This window comes from Numida meleagris, chromosome 1 (genome assembly GCF_002078875.1).
Source record: "Numida meleagris isolate 19003 breed g44 Domestic line chromosome 1, NumMel1.0, whole genome shotgun sequence".
Taxonomy (NCBI): domain Eukaryota; kingdom Metazoa; phylum Chordata; class Aves; order Galliformes; family Numididae; genus Numida; species Numida meleagris.
Window position 1 is genome coordinate 35,318,047 of NC_034409.1, and position 17,562 is coordinate 35,335,608.

Consider the following 17,562-nt stretch of genomic DNA (forward strand, 5'->3'; position numbering starts at 1 on the left):
CCCCTCCTCCGAGCGAGGGGACCGGGGCGACCGGGGCGGGGGCGGGGGAGGTGATGAGCTTGGGCCGGGGGCTGCGGCGGCGGCGCGGCTGCTGCTGCAGGAGGAGACGGCGGGCCGAGGGAGGCTGTGTCCGGCCGGCCCGGGGGGATGCGGCGGAGGACGCGTCGGGCGCTGGGTGTAGCTGATCGGCGAGGAGAGGCAGCCGCCGCCCAGAGAGGCCGAGGAGAAGCGGAGGAGAGCCGCCCTGACATGCATTTTCCTCTCCCTCCTCTCCAGCGGCCATGTTAACCAAGAAACCCTCAGCGAGCGCCGCCGCCGGCGCTGCTTACCCGGCCGGTAAGGAGCGGGCCGGGCGCTGCGGGGCCGCGGGGCCGGAACAATGCTGCGGCCCCGGGGGGGCGGCGGGGGGTTCCGGCGGTCGGTGCGAGCGCGGGGCCGCGGCGGCCATCGGCTTCCGATGGCTTCTGCCCGAAGCGGGACGGGGCGGCGAGAGGCCGCCGCTGCCCTCCGCGCTCACCCCTCTGCTCTCCGCAGGCAGGGCAGGGGACAGCGGCCGCCCGCTGCAGTCTTCCCCGGGCGCCGGAGCCGGGGTCTCCCGGGCAGGAGCTGGGACCGGCCCGCCGTCGCCCCTCGCATTGCCGCCGCTCAGGGCCAGCAACGCCTCCCACACGGTGAGCCCGGGCGCGGGGAGGGGGTCGGGGTGGGGGGGTCCACGGGGCGCCGCCGCTGTCCCGCTCCGCGGGGCGATCAGGGCCTGGAGCGCGGCGAGTTCTGCGAAGTCGGAGCGGAGGAGCGTGTGGGTTGCGGGGCTGGCAGCCTTAACCGCGCTGCGGAGCAGCTCCCCCTCCCTGCAGCCCCCCTTCGCTCCGCTTTTACGTCTCGTTTTCAGTTACAAATTAGATCTGCTACAAACGCGCCGGAGAGCTGTTCTGGTAAATGCCTTTTTGGGGATGACATTATTTTGGCAGTGAGGTTAGTCACTGTGATTAAAGGGTCGCGTGAGCTGTGGCGAGAAATGAAGGCTGCTCTCCCCTGATGTGTCTGATTAGCTCAGGCCGATAGCTGTCTTCCCTGGAAACAGCTGTCGTTGTACTCGGGGGCAACGATTGGACGAGTCTGACTTTATTGCTGCGGTAGTTTACCTAAAGAAATAAGCACCGATGCTATGAAAAGGATGTTATTTTCCGGTTCTGTGATATCTCACGTTATCTGCCTCTCCTAGTTAATCTACTAGGAATGGAACTTCCTGAGTATGCCACTATATATGGATGAGAGAGGGTATCTCTGTCCCGAAGGCATGACGGGGTAGGGAGAGGGGTCTGTGTGCTGTCGTGTTAACGCAAAATAGCTGGAATTTTTATTGCATACATTTCCTTTTAAATGATGAAAAATTTCATACTGACCCTGAAAGGCATTGATGGCATACTTGGCTTAGAATTAATGAGTTCTCCACGGATGCTCCCGTACTATCTTTGTAAACATATGGCAGAGCTTTAAATGGTAATGTGATTATGGGCTAGTGGAAGGTGAAACTATGCATTTAGATATTAGTGTTTCAGTGACTTTCTGTGTAGCTTCAGGGGTAAAAGCATCTTATTCAAATCCAGTTATAGAAAGAATTGGCTTAAATTTAAAAAAAAAAAAATGTGAGTCTGTGTAGGATGTTTTCAAAAGGAATGATGAATATTCTGCAAATTCAAGGTGGAGCTGCATACTTGAGGTCAGCATCGCGGTATCTTTATGTAGCTAGGATATGTATCTGAACTGTTCATTACTGCCAAAGATAGGTTTTTGCACGTTTGCATTCCAGTTAAGTTGATTTTAGAAGCGAGAGAGTGGTTTACTTTTTCTTTAAAACTAGAAGATAATTGTTGTACCAATGGCTGGAGCATGGATTGTGAAAATGCACATTCAAATGGGCCCTCTAATAGCAGGGGCTGATGTGTAACAGAGCCCAGACTTAATTTAGAATCTGTGAAAGCCCAGTGGTCCAGTTGTGTATCTGGGTCTGCGACTAATTTTGGAAGCAAAGAACCATGGTATTTTTATAGATGCATTTGTGTGTATGTTATATATAGTGTATGTAGATAGATTTATATGTACGTGTATATAGATGAAGTCTTTATGAAGGTGTGCAAGGAGTGTTTGAGTACTGCATTTCTGTTTCCAGTATAAATATGTGTGTTATATATAGCATATATGCCTGTGGATAGATATAAACATATAGACAGAATACTTATGGGAGCATAGAAGGATGATCAAGCATTATACCGGTGTGTTTCAAGTCCCTCTGGGTTCTGACTGCTGCAGACTCTGCTATGCCTTTGTGAATCCTCAGTCTTTATTTTACCATGAATGCTATTACAGAAATACCTCCGACTGGCTCTCTGAATTTTGTAGGTTGTTATTTTGTGGTTGCCTAACATAACTTTTTGTGGTAAGGATCAGATGTGACATCAGAATGCTGGATTTTAACCTAAAACAATGGTTATATATGTTATGGGAGCGTTCTATAAACTTCAGGCCGGCTGACCTCAGCTGACACTGACTGAAACTATTGGTTTCATACACTACTTCCTCAAGTGAAATGTATTTTAAAAGAAACATTTCAGTTTTCTTAAGCCATTTTCTTTCTCTGTATTCATTTACTTCCCCTGTTTTCATCTCTGTTGTGGCTGTGTGACTTCTCCGATAGCTAAAAATGAAATGGAATATTTCTCTTTTGTGTTACAGACTTTCAGAAGGTATAGATTACTTACGTGGTTAAGTTGCCTGTGGCTGGCCGCACACGTGTGCATTGTGTGTACACTAATTGTGAGGAGACACTATGGTGGAAGAGAAATTTTTGGTTGAGTCAAAAGGTTTTTCTTTTAGTTCAGATGGAGAAGTCCACTACTTGCCGTATTTCTTGCAGCAGCTGTGTAATCCAGCCTCGAGCTAAACTGCTGATTCCTGCTTTTTAGTGCAGTCGAGTTGTTTGGCAGAATACAGGAGCATGGGAGAACATGGAGATGCTGTGTTACACAGGCTTCACGTAACAGGGCAGACGTTTTGGCTGCAGTCTTTGCAATCACAGCAACCTTTGTTGCTAAGCAGACTATTGTGTATTGTACCAGGGAAAGGTTTTGTTTGTTTTCAAAAATCTGTGGCTTCATCCTTTTCATGTCTGTTTCCATCTTTGACTTTATCTTTTTGGATGCTTGCGATGGAAAACATGAACTCTTTTCCAACCTATTGTCCTTCTCGTTTTCCTTTCCAAGTCATTGCTTTCTCTTTTGAAGCCTTAAGTTTTTGCTTTGATGATTGGAACCTTTTCCTGTTCGCTCTTTCTTGTTTCATTACGGTGTTCTTGCAGCCACTTGACATACTGCAGTAGAGATTTATCTTGCTTGCCTGCTGCTCTGCTCGTGTAAATCCCCGCCCGTCTGTGAGTCTCTCTCCCAGACTTTTGTCTCCTGCCTACCTCCATCTCTGTTCTTTCTTATTTGGCACATATCCCTGCTTTCTGCACTCTTCCTGTTTCCCTTGCAATAAAGCCGTCTTAATCTTTTTCTCCTCCTGTCTAGGGCTGTAACAACAGCGCATTTACAGTGCCTGATTCAGTGCCCTCTTTCTTCAAGCCCTTTCCAAGATTTTCCTGCAGCAGGGCTGTTTTCTTTTGCCACCAAGGATGAGTATCCACCCATACACTTTTGCGTCATTCAGTCTTCAAATTAAATAGTAATAAAATTCCTCGATAATGGAACAGGGATTCCTATACCCTGTTACCTGAAGATCTGCTCCAAATTTTTATTGTATGCAGCTGCTTTAAAGCAGATAAGGAAGAAAATATCTGCCTACTGTGCTGTTCTTATCTAATAAGTTGCCACAGAAATGCTGTCATGTTTGAGCGGAAATAAGTATGTAGTCCTGACCTGGACTTTGCTATATCTCGGTTTCTTTGTATGTTTCTTCCTCTACATAAAACTTTTATCTAGGGGGAGTGTGCAAGTAACTTTCCTAGGGTGACTGCAATACCTCTGGGGACATCTCTTGTACACATGAGCGTACCTGAAGGTTTGGTTTGATGTGTGCTGCCTGTCCTTGATCTCAATGTGCATAAAACATGGGAGCGTCCCAGAAGTAGTCGAGCTCACTGCACATGCCCAACATAGCCCAGACAGGAGGAAAAGAATTTATCAGTCAGTAGCACCCTTGAAGCACAGTTCTGTATCTGAATATATTTGCAATATAAAGCCAGGGTTAACTTTTGAAAAATAAGCTTATATTGCCTGTGTGTGACAGCAGCAAAATATCCATATGGTATGTTTTTTCTATAGCTCTTGTTGAGCACAAGCTCTTTAGGACAAGGGCTTAGTCTTTCTTGGTGTATAAAACCCAAACTCATAATAAAACCATTATGGTAATCCTTCATTATTGTTATTGTGCTAATTAGCAGCTATTTTTAGTTCTGAACAGAGGAATGCTGTTGAATTCATTTGTCAAGGAAAAAAGGCCTTTTGTACATTTGCTCAGGAATATGGTACACCTGTGTAATGCTTTTGGAAGATACCACTGAGAAAATGTATTTGCTGCTGTGCTGTTGGATCCTGTAGTGACTGTAGTTCTTGCAGAAGGCTTTGAGACAGACGATTGCATTAGCTGAGAGGTACCTCAGGGGAGTTGTCAGCTTACCTTATTTATTAGCAGGATGGAGTCAGTTTTATGCTACCACTGTGTTGGAGCAACTTTGTAATCTAGACGTGGTACTGTAGTCTACTTCTGTCCTTAAGCCAATTTCTGGGGAGAAAAAAGGGAAAAAAAAAATTCTGGTTATGTTTTCCCTGGTGTCTGTCTCTATTTTAAAATTAGGTGAGTGTTTTTGGCAAATCATCTACTTCTATAAACTGAGCAAACTAAAGTTAAAGCAAAATCATATAAATGGTTTTGAAGTTATGAAACACTACAAGGAGAGAAAAAAACCCAACATGGTAACATTCTCTGTTTTTACAGTTGATATTGCCAGAAGATTCAGGATTAGTTCTTTGAATTCAAGCTTACCTGGTATTTCAGTATGTTCTATTTGGAAGTGTATATGCATCAATAGGTTTTTGAAGATGAGTGCTATGCAAATATGTAAATCTTAGAAGGCGTAGACAGATCTGAGCACAGGCAGTAAAATATGGTAGTAAGTACACTGCGTAAGTGTGTGCAGGTTGCTGGTTCTGGAATTTACAGGCCCATCTGCATCAGCAGAAGGGAGACGCATCATAAACCTCTTGGGCTTCTGGTTTCGGATGAAAGGCTGGTAGAGCTGCTGTGTACCGTGGGCACTTCGGTAGGGGACTATGAAGGCCCTATCTGTGTGTAGCCTTCCCAAGCCCATTAGCTGTGGTTCAGAGAACTTACAGCATCGCTGGTAAAGCCTGTGGAGCTGTAACAGTGCAAGCCTGAACTTGACAGCAATCTTGGACAGCCGGTAGGCAGAAGGAGATAGGCAAAGCAAAGGTCTGGAGAGAATCCAGCCCTCTGCTCATCCAGATAGGAAGCAGAAGATAAGGTGGTGGTGATTCCTCAGTCGGCAGGACCCTGAGATATGGTGGCCCGCTTTTTCATGTTGACTTTGTTGCTGTGATGCATCTGAAACCTCTGAAACTCCTGTGGGGGTTTTGAAAGAAAAGTGAGCTCTGATCTCCCCCGCAAGTTTTGGAATAGAGCCTGCACTAATTTAGTGTTTTTTCATCTACAAAGAAAACCAGTGTTACTGTCTGCATCTGCATTTGCAATCCCAAGCAGCAGCTGACTGAAACTGGCAAAACCGGTCACTTTGAGGTGAAGCTGGGTAATGCTGGTGATTTCATTCTGCTGCTTGGGAAAAAAAAAATATATATATATATATATATATATATATATATATATGAGTAGAAAGAGAAACTGAGGCTGCCTGAAGGTAAGGAAGCAGAGGTACACAGTTTACACTTTAGAAATGTGTTTGCAAACACGCTTTTTGGAGAAGATCAACAACAGACTTTTGTACCAGTTAAGAGTGCTCAATTTTTTTTTCTTTTTTTTCGAAACCCTGATACAAAGTAAATAATTGAAGAATCCTGCAGTACATCTATTGAAACATGCAATGCTTAGGAAGGGCAGAAGATAGTTAACTGTGAAAACAGGTGACTCAAGTGAAAAAAAAAAAAATTAATTCAGTATGTGAACTGTGTCAGTGAGCACTTGAGATAAGAAATTCTGAAAAGCAGTTTTCTCCCCTCTGCTGTTTCTTCGTGTACGTTAGCACTGTCTACTCACAGTTTGCCTGGTTTGCTGGTCAACCAGCGCTGCAGAAGAAATGTTTGTACCTACCTGGATTTTTCTGGCTTAGGTACTTGTAGTCTGTTGAGTTACTCTGCTGCTTCATTGTGCATTTCTCACTTAACACAGTTCTGCAATCCTGCACGTGCTGAGCCTCCAAACACATCTTACTAACTCGATGCGGTTCTTCTGAGGTGCATCGTGTAGTTCTTGGGACCCAATTCTCTTCTGTTCAGTCACTGCTGCGTATACAGGGTGAGAACAACCTTCAGGAGCCTGCTGCAGGAGCGCGCTTCAAACTTGACGTGGAGGAATTCCCTGTAGGCATGATAGGCTCGTTAAGTCCCCCTGATGATTTAATTCCTGGCGCTTTGGGACATCAAACCAGGAAGGCAATTAATGTCAATATCCTCATATACTTTCACTGTGCTTGAATGTTACGAGTGCCTTTGCTCTGAATTGTCATTGTGTGGTAACGCTTTCTATGAGATCAATCAAATTTGAGAGCGTGAGCAGAAATTGCTCCGCAAATAAACATACGCAGTCTGACTGCAGTGATGAAATAAAATGGACCAGTTATTCCACATGAGTCAAAATGGAAACAGAAGAACAGTGAGCTCAGCAGAAACAGTCCCTGAGAGCTCTTGCTGTTACATTGTGTGATCTTCAAAGCTGCAAATTTCACAATATTATTCAAAGGTGAAGCTGGTGTCCAGCTGGCTATCCCTTGCCAGCATAAATGAGCGAGTTACTGGGTTTACAAAAGCACATTTTTGCCATGTCAGAGCGATACCTTAACAGAAGCAAAAAGCGTGCTAGAGTCTGCACTACATGCCCTGGCTTTTTCATTAGGAAGTGTGTCTGCAGTTGCAGCACGAATTTCGTTGCCTCATCACAGCATACAACTGTCATTTTCTGATTTAATTTCAACAAACCTTAAGTGAACAGGGAATGTGTTTTCCTTAGCTACGTAGAAGAAATCAGGTTCAGATTAAATGTGCTCTCAACCCTGGCTTGATCATCTGTCTGACAGTATCTGTGAACTTTGGGTTAGCAATTTGGCATAAATCTTAAGGCTGGTGAATCAGCTGGAGAGACGGCAGGGGAATTCTTCCCACGTTTGTATAAGACCAGGCAGAAAAGACAGACTAATTATCCTCTACTCGAGAGCAAATGAAGAATTTTAAGGACAGCTATTTTAGTGGCAAATACATGCTTGTAAATTTCTTGTTTCTCCTTGAAAGTAACAGGTTTCATGCAATAGTTGTTTTCACACCCCAGTACTTCCAGTGTTCCTTTGCTTGAAAATGCTGAATGCTTTTTCTCCCTTGTGAAAACTGTCAAGAGCAACTGTCAACTAATACCTTCCTTTCCATCCCTTTAAAATAAAGCTGTGTGCATGATCTTCAAGGCAAAGATTTGCTTTCCGTTCAAGTCTGTATCAGGTCCCAGATCTCATCTTGGTTAAAAGTCATTACAAGACTGTCTTGGCAAAGTGCTGGAGGATATACTTACGCTTCGTTGATTTGAATGCTTTGCCAAATAATGACTGTCTCAATTGCTAGCAGTGAATGGCATCTCTTGAACTTCAGAAATGTCCAGGCTCTTTTCCTCCTTGTGCATGTCACAGCACATTCCTCGTTGCTTAAAATTTTATCTGGCCCTTCTGATATTCAGCAAATTTTGGAACAAGTTAAAATCTTTATTTCTGAGAACAGATGACAAGGAGAGCCTTAGCTAAGTAAACTCTGGAAGATATTATGTATTCGATCTCCAGCATAAATGAAAGTGATACTGAAGGTCTGGTTTAATATCCCTTGAGCATACTGCTTGATGTAACAGGACTGTTGCTTTGAAGATTCCTTGGAGGAATTGTTAGCTTATCAGGGTAACGCATCATGGACTCTCTTGTTGCAAACATTTTGGAGAGTCAGGCAAGAGGCATTTGAGAAACAAGGATCTGGAAAATGTAATGGCATATAGCAGTATCATGGTATGTAAGCTATATTTTTAAAATTGTGTAGACGTCTGACTTCTAATAATACAGTTAGTTTTGAGGTAATTTAGGCAGGGTGGTGGATTGCATAATAAATATGAAGCAGGGTTCATGGCTTTATTGTTAACTGGGTGTGTATTTGTTTTCAATTTTAGGTTGGAGGCAGTAAGCACACAATGAATGAGCACCTCCATGTTGGTAGCCATGGACAAATCCAGGTTCAACAACTGTTTGAAGATAATAGTAACAAGAGGACGGTTCTGACAACACAGCCGAATGGACTTACAACGCTAGGCAAATCTGGATTGCCAGTGGTTCAGGACAGACAGTCAGAGAGTGCTCACAGACGACAAGGGAGCTCCAGCTCTTTAAAATCTACAGATGGAACAGGGAAGGTGAAAGCCTCCGTTATGACACCAGAGCAGGCAATGAAGCAATACATGCAAAAACTGACAACTTTTGAACATCACGAGATTTTTGGCTACACTGAAATATACTTTTTGGGTCCAAACGCAAAGAAGCGGCAAGGTGTGATTGGCGGTCCAAACAACTGCGGGTATGATGATGACCAGGGGTCTTACATACAAGTACCCCACGATCATATTGCGTACAGATATGAAGTCCTGAAAGTTATAGGGAAAGGAAGCTTTGGGCAGGTGGTGAAGGCCTACGATCACAAGATGCACCAACATGTGGCACTGAAAATGGTGAGAAACGAAAAACGTTTCCACCGCCAAGCTGCGGAAGAAATAAGGATCCTGGAGCATCTCCGGAAACAAGATAAGGATAACAACATGAATGTTATTCACATGTTGGAAAACTTCACATTCCGCAGCCATATCTGCATGACATTTGAATTGCTGAGCATGAACCTGTATGAATTAATAAAGAAGAACAAGTTTCAGGGCTTTAGCCTGCCTTTGGTCCGCAAGTTTGCCCACTCCATTTTACAGTGCTTGGATGCTTTGCACAAAAATAGAATTATTCACTGTGACCTTAAACCTGAGAACATTCTGTTAAAGCAACAGGGTCGAAGTGGTATCAAAGTGATCGATTTTGGCTCAAGTTGTTATGAGCATCAGCGTGTCTACACTTACATTCAGTCACGTTTTTATCGTGCGCCTGAAGTCATCCTTGGTGCTCGTTACGGGATGCCCATCGATATGTGGAGCTTGGGGTGTATTCTAGCAGAGCTTCTCACTGGCTATCCGCTCCTACCTGGAGAAGATGAAGGAGACCAGCTGGCTTGTATGATTGAGCTGTTGGGCATGCCTTCCCCAAAACTTTTAGATTCATCCAAGCGAGCCAAAAACTTTGTGAGCTCTAAAGGCTACCCCCGCTACTGCACCATCACAACCTTGTCCGATGGTTCTATAATACTGAACGGTGGACGCTCTCGGAGGGGAAAATTACGCGGCCCACCAGAGAGCAGAGAATGGGGTAACGCATTAAAGGGGTGTGACGATCCCCTGTTCCTTGACTTTTTAAAACAGTGTTTAGAATGGGATCCTGCTATCCGAATGACACCCAGCCAGGCTTTGCGACATCCCTGGCTAAGGCGACGGTTGCCGAAGCCTCCGACTGGGGAGAAGGCCTCAGCAAAGAGAATTACAGAGAGCACTGGTGCTATAACGTCGATTTCCAAGTTACCTCCGACTTCAAGCTCAGCTTCAAAACTGAGGACTAATTTGGCACAGATGACAGATGCCAATGGGAATATTCAGCAAAGAACAGTGTTGCCAAAACTCGTTAGCTGAGTTTGAAAAACCCGATGCTGTTAATACGAGAGATACAATGTGGCTGAGCCTTATTTGTATGAAAAAAAAAGGTAGCTCAGATATACGTTTTTATTTGCTCAATAACTTTATTCATTTGTATCTTTCAGCACTCATTTTAAATGTAAGAAATGTTGATTTTGTTTTTATAAAAACATGGGGACAATGCTTTAAGTTTTTATACTTATTTTTTAAAATGTTTGTCTTCTACAGTACAAATAGCCTTACTGTAACTAGTGTGACACAGTAATAAACATCAGTGGCTGGCCACTGGTTACAACGTGACTGTCATGCATTGCAGCGTGGTGTCAAAGGTATTAACCTTTCTCTTCCATGGTTCATAATAAGTTTCAACTGGGGTAGATTTGTAAGACTCTAACTTTACGGGTATGGGTCTTGATCCTGCAAACACTAACACTTATACCTGACTGGACTCCAGGGAGAATACAGTTAAGCACCTGTTATCTGAAGTGGAGCCGTAGCATGAAATACTCTCATTTTCTGTATGGTAGCCCAGAAAAAAAGTAGCAGTATCACTTAGTAATGATACAGTCACCTCCTGTGGAATGTTTTCTCTAATTGACGCTAATGTTTTTGATTATGAGCATTTAAATATAATGCAAAAAAAAAAAAAAAAAAAAAAATCCAAACCAGAACAACAAGAAAAGAACTTCTAAGGCTACGGTGGCTCTTTCCCTACATGCCATGTGCTGGAGTTTGAAGAACAGGCAGTCTCAGAATGACGACAGAAGTATGTCTGTTCCTCTAAACCTGAAAGTTGTTTCCTAAACCTGAAGTCAGGCAAAGCAAAACATTCTGGACTTCCTTTCGGGTATATAAGACTGAGCGTTCACACTGGGTTTCTCTCAATTTTTTTTCCTCTTCTGTTTTTTCTCCTAATAACACAGCTCGGCTTCCTAAATCACATAGACAAAAGTGCTTACTTTTTCAGTTTTTTTACTGTAACTTCCAGACTGTTAATGCTACATGAATTTCACAGGTTGTTTGTATTTCCTCTGACAATGTCTATCTGAGCGATTGTGACGTCTCTGGTACATTTACACTTCAGTTCAAACCTGTACGTAGGGACAAACACTATGTTACTGTATGGTTTTCTCTAGAGAAGTACTTTTCATTAGCATAGCTGTAGATGCAAAGATCCTCTTTGGAAAGATTTTTAATTGATGGACACCATCTTAGATATTTACTAATACAAGCAAAATATCAAAGGGAAGTTAAATTTGGATTGATCTTTGATATTTGTAGCTGAAAATGACATTGAAGGAACAGGTAGAAATATGTGTAGATTTGTTCGTGTGTGTGTGCTAATGTTTGGTTTTTCTTTTTTACTTTTAACTGTATTCATGGAAGAAAGATGGTCTTTACTGAGGAATAGTGTCTAGACCTACCTGAGAAATACTTACACGTTGTAGCATGTTTTCAGCAGGAACAGTTTGAAATCTAAGACCAGTATTTCATCACATGCAATGGCTGTGGTCTACATTGGATGTCTAAAACAACATATGAAAAGGGAATTTTAAAGGAAGTAGAATATAATTTGGAAGTGTTTGTTGATGTTACAACAAGGGAGACTACAATGGATTACGTAAAACCTCAATAACTTTACTATAAGTAAACATTATATGCACAGATCTTAAGTTACATGTACAAATGATTAAAAACACTTAAAGCATGGTCCCCTGAGAGGCCAAGAAAGTTTCCGGTTAAGTTCTCCTACATATTCATTAAGATTTACCACTTACAACTTGATTTTGTTTGTTTGTTTTAGTTTGTTTCTAATTTAATGTAAGACTGGGGGAAGGATATAAACATGAAATGACAGAATTCTCAGGAAACATATCACTCCACTTCTTGCCAAAAACTCAACACCTGAAGAAGCTCCAAAAATAATTTCTGAGTACTTGTTGATTGAAAACTGTAAAAAGTAGAGCATCAATCAACCATTTTTAGTACATTTTTAAAAAAGAGTGTTTCCTGCCTCTAGTCAAATTAGATTATTTAGTGTTCAATGTTCACAACTTTATACAATGTGTGTAAGTGCAATATATAAACATGTATGAAATCATGTTAAAAATGAAATATAATAATACAACTAAGACAAGTGGCTTTCGGAATGTGAATATCCAATAAGTTATGGTCAGTAAATCCTAAGTCTGGAAAAGAGATATATTAATTTTCATAACTGATTCCCATGACTGGGAATACAATACTGTATATTTTTCTACAGTAGCTGGGATTCTTTACTTCCTCCACCAACTACTTGGCTTTACCAGTCCTTTCTACCTTAGCTCTTTCTGCAAAAGTTAAGAAGTAGGGTTGCTTATGTTAGGGATGGAAAAAGAATCTCCTCCCCCTTAATATATTTTAAAGATAATCTCGATACATGTTCCTGCCTTTCATGACAGTTGAAGGTGAAAACATTCATAATGTTCGTGGGTCATTAACGGGCTAAAACCACTAAATTTTCTTTTCCACATAACCAGTTCTTAATGCCAATAACGCATTTATGACCAACCTTCTTCATAAATGCTACCGGAAACTTTAAGGCCAAAATATAGTGTGCAGAGCTATTTTTTTAACCCAAATATAGTGGATTTTCCTCTATAATAAAGAAGCAGCTACATCAAGGTTTTTAAGTTATGTAGCTGCTTTTTATTGTAGCTTATTTATACCTGTAAAAAAGGAGGGAGGGGGGGAAGGAATGTTGCCTCTTGCTTTGGTGTGATTTTATTATAAGGGCTCCGATAATTAGGCTGATAGAAGTTGGCTTGGAAACAGTGCTTAGTCTCACATGTTACCATTGTCTGGAGATGTCTGAGCTATTTTCAGATTTAGTAATAGCACAGTGTTGTCTTGTCTTTGGTTGCAGTCTCACTCGGCTCAGTTTCTTGCACCACTGGAGTGTTCATTACCGATGAAGTGTATTGGAACAACAGAGTGATGCAAGATGTGTAGATCAGCAGTAGAAGATGGATTGTGCCCTTGGTGTTAACAATGTGCCTTTTGTTACAAATGCCATGTTGTAGGGCATGCATCTTGGCCTCTTTAACCCTTTGAATACTGGATAGTAGGGTTGAAATCTATTTTTAAATGCTATACCTGTCTTAAAACATCCTGTAGATTACTGAGGCCTTAATAGAAACAATAAGGCAATCACACTGCTAGGGTGGAAAGGACACTCTGGTCTTGTAGTACGTCTCATTAAGGGGTTAAAGATGGCCCTTCCTCATTGGTTATACTTTAACATTAAATTGATTTTTTTTTTTAATAAATTTTTGTTATGGTGACATTAGACAGAAATCAACTGTATTTGTAAAAATTTACCTCAAACTCTTTAGTTTTATAGTGTGATTTAATCCCAGGGCATTTGGTATGAACCAAAGTGCATTCCTTTTATATGTGCCTGGCTCTTATAAAGGCAGCCAGGGATTTTTACAATTTGGGTGCAAGGCACTTAAGCCACTTTTAACTTGGTGGGTGGTTTGGAGTTATAAATGACTTCATGGGAATGTTGGAAACACTTTAGGCATAAGTAGCATTGGGCAATATTAGAATCTTTAGGAAAGAGTGTGCATTATTGAATGCTCTCCATTTTTTAGTATTTTTTTTCCATCAGTAATATTTGCGATAAGTACAAAAAGAACTCTTTATCTTTTTTCCAGCCATTAAAGATTAGAATATTGCCCATTTTAATGCTATGGTAGCATTGAAATAAAACAAACAAAAAAAATTGTGAATTATTGTTTCTAGGGGCTTGTACATCTGTGCTACAAATTGTAATTACTCAGTTGAACTGCTACAATTACGTCTAAGCAGTAGCTTGGGTTTTTATTGGGCAACGACTTAGACACGTGACTGTAATATGCTGCAACTGTGTGTACTGAAAACGTGAAAAACGATTGAATGTGGACTGTGTATATATGTATGTATAATTTTCTGTGAGATGCTGCTGTTGCCACTTAACATTAAAGATGTTGTAGTGGGTTTTAATCCTAGTGGCCAGTTTTATGATACTGTATGTATTGTACAGCTGATGACAGGAGTTAAGACTGTTCTAGTGAATATTTGTTACATTTTATTGTTGTGGCCAGAGATCATTTCAGAATAAAATTTTATGTCCTACTTTACTTCTCTGCACCGTAGTTTGGATTATTTTTCTTTTCTGGTCATAAAGATAATTGCTGGGAGTGCTGGCATTTCATTAACACTGAAAGGCCATATCGCACCCCGCTGAAGTCGTTGCCAGCCACATCTTTGTCCCTCAGAATGCCTACTGATACCTGTGTGTTATTATTTACCTGCTGCTGGAGGATGGCGTTTGTGTCTGCCTCAGCTATCTTGATAGCCATGAATATTGCCCAAAGGCTGCTTTTTACCTCAAGTTCATGACGATCTTCTCAGGACTTAGAAAGTAATACACTGCTTGTTTTACTTTGCCCCATGCTCTAGAGAAACCCGTCCAGGAATTTTGCCTGCATCGGTATTGAAATGTGGATTGTTTTTTTTCTTTAAGCTGCTTTAATTTCTTTTTAATAAAAGTAGTAAGAAGAAAGACAAGAAATGTTTCAAAGGCAGAGTTTAAACCTCACCAAAACCAACAAAACAGATTTCTGCACTGATTTTTGAATCAGACCGACCTTTCAGAGCTTGTCTCGCAATACTGAGAATGTACTGCACAAAGCTGATAGGCTCTATTTTTCTAAACTTGCTTTACATATTAAATCCGAAGTAATTTCACTTACTTGCTGCAGAACCATCTTCTGAGTAATGTCCACATTCTCTTCCTGGTAATGCCAATGTATGCGCAGAGCAGTTTTATTGAAAAGCTTTCTGATTCAAGTGAGCATAGGCTGAAATCAAGGGATTTTAGCAGCGCTCCAGTGTCTGCTGCTTAACGCAGCTGGGAGATTTGATAGTACGAAAAGCATCAAGATTAAATACAGATAAACACTCTTTACAGCCCTAGAAGTGTAGAGAGCTCAAAATTAAATCCTTGTGGATTAAAACTTACTTGTTCCTCTGAGGAAAAAGGGCAGTTTTAAAAAGTTTTTATTTCTTATCTTTTTTAAATGGATTTTTTTTTTTAATTCTAATCTGTATGTCCCACTCTCCCCTCTAGCTACCCGTCCCTCTTGCCAGCTCTTGCACGCTTCTGTGTTATCTATTTTTCCTTCTGAAGAAAGAAGGGAATTACCTCATTTGATTTCAGTTGTCTGGAAGTTGGGGGGAGTCTGTTCTCTAAGTCTTTTCTAGGTCTAAAGGGTCTTTTCTCTAGGTAGAACTTACTTACTTTTGTTTCAAAAGTGTAATTTATTATGGTATATTTATACCGCTAGCATAGTCTTGTGCTTTTTATCCTGAAGTTTTAAGAGGAAGAAGATTCCTTGTCTTTGTCCTGAGTAGACAGCACTGGAACTCTCAGCCCTGAAATATACTGTAGGAGAATAAAAGTGGCATTTATATCATTGGTTTCTGCTCCTTCACAGAAATCCTCTGCGATTTTGGAACTGGGGTTTCTCTGTGTCATTTTCCCTATTTGGTTTTGTGTCTGTTTGTTTACGCGCTTGTTCATTTGTTTGTGTTTAAGAAACGTTTTCCAGCCTCTGACTGTGGTGAGCCTTGGATTTCTGCCTGCTGTCAAGCTCTTTGGAATCTCTGATAAAGTACTGTAACTGTGAAAAGTGTTTCTTTAGCTTTATCCCAATGCTAAACAGAAAATCTAGGTTAGTATCAAACAGAAAAGACAGGAGATGCACATTCATCTCCAACTACTGGGCTCCAGTGTCCAAACCAGCCTTTAACCTGGTTCCTTAACCTTTGCACAAAGATCAGAAGAAATGCTAAGTAATTCAGAATTAAACAGCTTGTGTCCACTGACTGACAGAGAGAGAAAAAAAGCGACTTCTAAAGCAAGATCATGACATCTTTGTGGAGATTTGGGACATAGCTAGAGTTAAGGAGTGGTCCTGCTGGGAAGTTCTTGGCCTGGCAGCTCCACACGCTGCTGTGGGTGGTGGCAAACACAGCGTTCCTGCTAACGGCTGGAGTTGTTTTTCCCTTTTTGTAGATGGTATTTTCATTGCTTTGCTTTGCTTTGGTTATCTGCAAGTGACACATGACCATGTATAACTGAACATACATACAGATACAATCTGGAGCAACTGCAAATGCCAAGGTTTTACTTTTATAGCTGACATCGACCCTGGGAAAACCTGAGGTTCTCATTCAGTGGCTGTCAGACCTGCTGTGCCCTATGCACAGCACCCACAGAGTACATGTAGGTACGCTTGTTTAACTGCGAAGCACTGCAAGAGAGAGGTGCAGTGAAGTATTAAACCTTGATTAAACATAACGTGGGAGAGAAGCACTTTGCAGAAAAGAAAAACAATTGACAATTGTATTCTGGAGTCTTTGGGCCAAACTAGGTTTTCAAGTATAGTAGCGATGTGTTTTGTAAGAGGTAATATTTGATTTTCTTCAATTTCAGAAGAGTTTGTAGACCCACAGCAAAATAAAATGGATAAAATAAAATAAATATGGATTTCTAAAGATCCCAGTACTCATCATGCCCAACTGTGATACTTCCAAAGCAGCATAAAGATGTGGAAGACCTTTTCAAAGGACTTTGCAAACCAGCTTGGCCCAGGACAGCCTGGCTGTAGCGAGGCAGGAGGCAGCTGGTGGCCCTGCCTCCAGACTGCTTGCCAAAGGCTGAAAGTTCCTAGAACAGGGCTTTGAAGATGAAGCTGCTGTTGTAGGGTGTGCCAGCGAGGCCTGCCAGCCTGCTGATGGGAGCTGTGAGGAGCTGTGCACCTGATCAATGTGACACTGTCCCTACTTCCCTCAGGTGCTGCTGTCCTCGATAGTGGGCATGGGACAGGGATGCTTCAGTGAAGCTCAGGCGATGCTCTCGAACAGGAGGAGGAAACGGTTCAAACGGGAGGAGGGCTGGAAGCATCAAGCAAAACAGCTCAGAGCTTGTTGGGGGTGTGAGAAGGCTGTCATGTGCTGTGCTGCTGGAAAGGGGTTAATGTTTCCTCTCACGAGCATTTGCAGATGGCCTGTCTTCATTAGCTTTGACAAGTACCTAAGTTGCTCTAAGTTATGCCACAAATGGGATTCTGAAACTTCCATTTTTGTCACTTTTAACTAAAGCATTTTCCCTCCTCCCTGTACAACATTTCAATTTTTCCTTCCATGTAAGGCTCTGGAGACGAAATGAGATCTTTGCATAGCTGAGGAGCTGTATTTTGATTGACTAAATGATTTATAATTAGGAGGTAACTCCTGCCAGTACTCCTCATATGCTGATTGAGAATTGCCTGCAGCAAATCAATACGGGCAGGGCTGCCAGAAAGGCAGCTCTGGTGTGTTCGCACAGCAGATAACTTTCAGCTTGAAATTTCCTTCTTCCTCTGCTACCGACTCAGACAAATTATGGCCAGCGGCTCTCCAGGCATTACCAGGCTGCCTCTGAGGGCC

The 17,562-nt window shown here is 42.0% G+C and overlaps 1 protein-coding gene and 1 long non-coding RNA gene across 6 annotated transcripts in view; one reads left to right on the top strand and one right to left on the bottom strand.

The window, feature by feature from the left end:
* LOC110392773 overlaps nt 1-5,132 on the bottom strand; it is a 34,811-nt gene extending 29,679 nt beyond the window's left edge. The window contains exons 1-2 of one of the 2 annotated variants that reach the window (XR_002434607.1): nt 5,041-5,132; nt 4,675-4,779 (exon numbers count right to left, since the gene is read on the bottom strand). This is a non-coding gene — a long non-coding RNA (uncharacterized LOC110392773). Of the gene's footprint in view, nt 1-329; nt 512-4,674; nt 4,780-5,040 lie in introns of those variants that run through there. The other variant, XR_002434614.1, reaches the window with a different exon arrangement.
* On the top strand, nt 24-14,207 carry DYRK2 (dual specificity tyrosine phosphorylation regulated kinase 2). Of its 4 annotated transcripts, XM_021385109.1 has the most exons (3): nt 24-336; nt 535-671; nt 8,440-14,207. In XM_021385109.1, exons 1-3 carry the CDS (start codon nt 282-284, stop codon nt 10,039-10,041), a joined length of 1,794 nt encoding a protein of 597 aa, XP_021240784.1. In that variant the 5' UTR covers nt 24-281; the 3' UTR covers nt 10,042-14,207. The 4 variants fall into 4 exon arrangements, with proteins under 4 accessions (XP_021240784.1, XP_021240787.1, XP_021240785.1 ...); XM_021385112.1 differs by lacking the exon at nt 535-671; XM_021385110.1 differs by lacking the exons at nt 24-336; nt 535-671 and adding an exon at nt 4,773-5,317.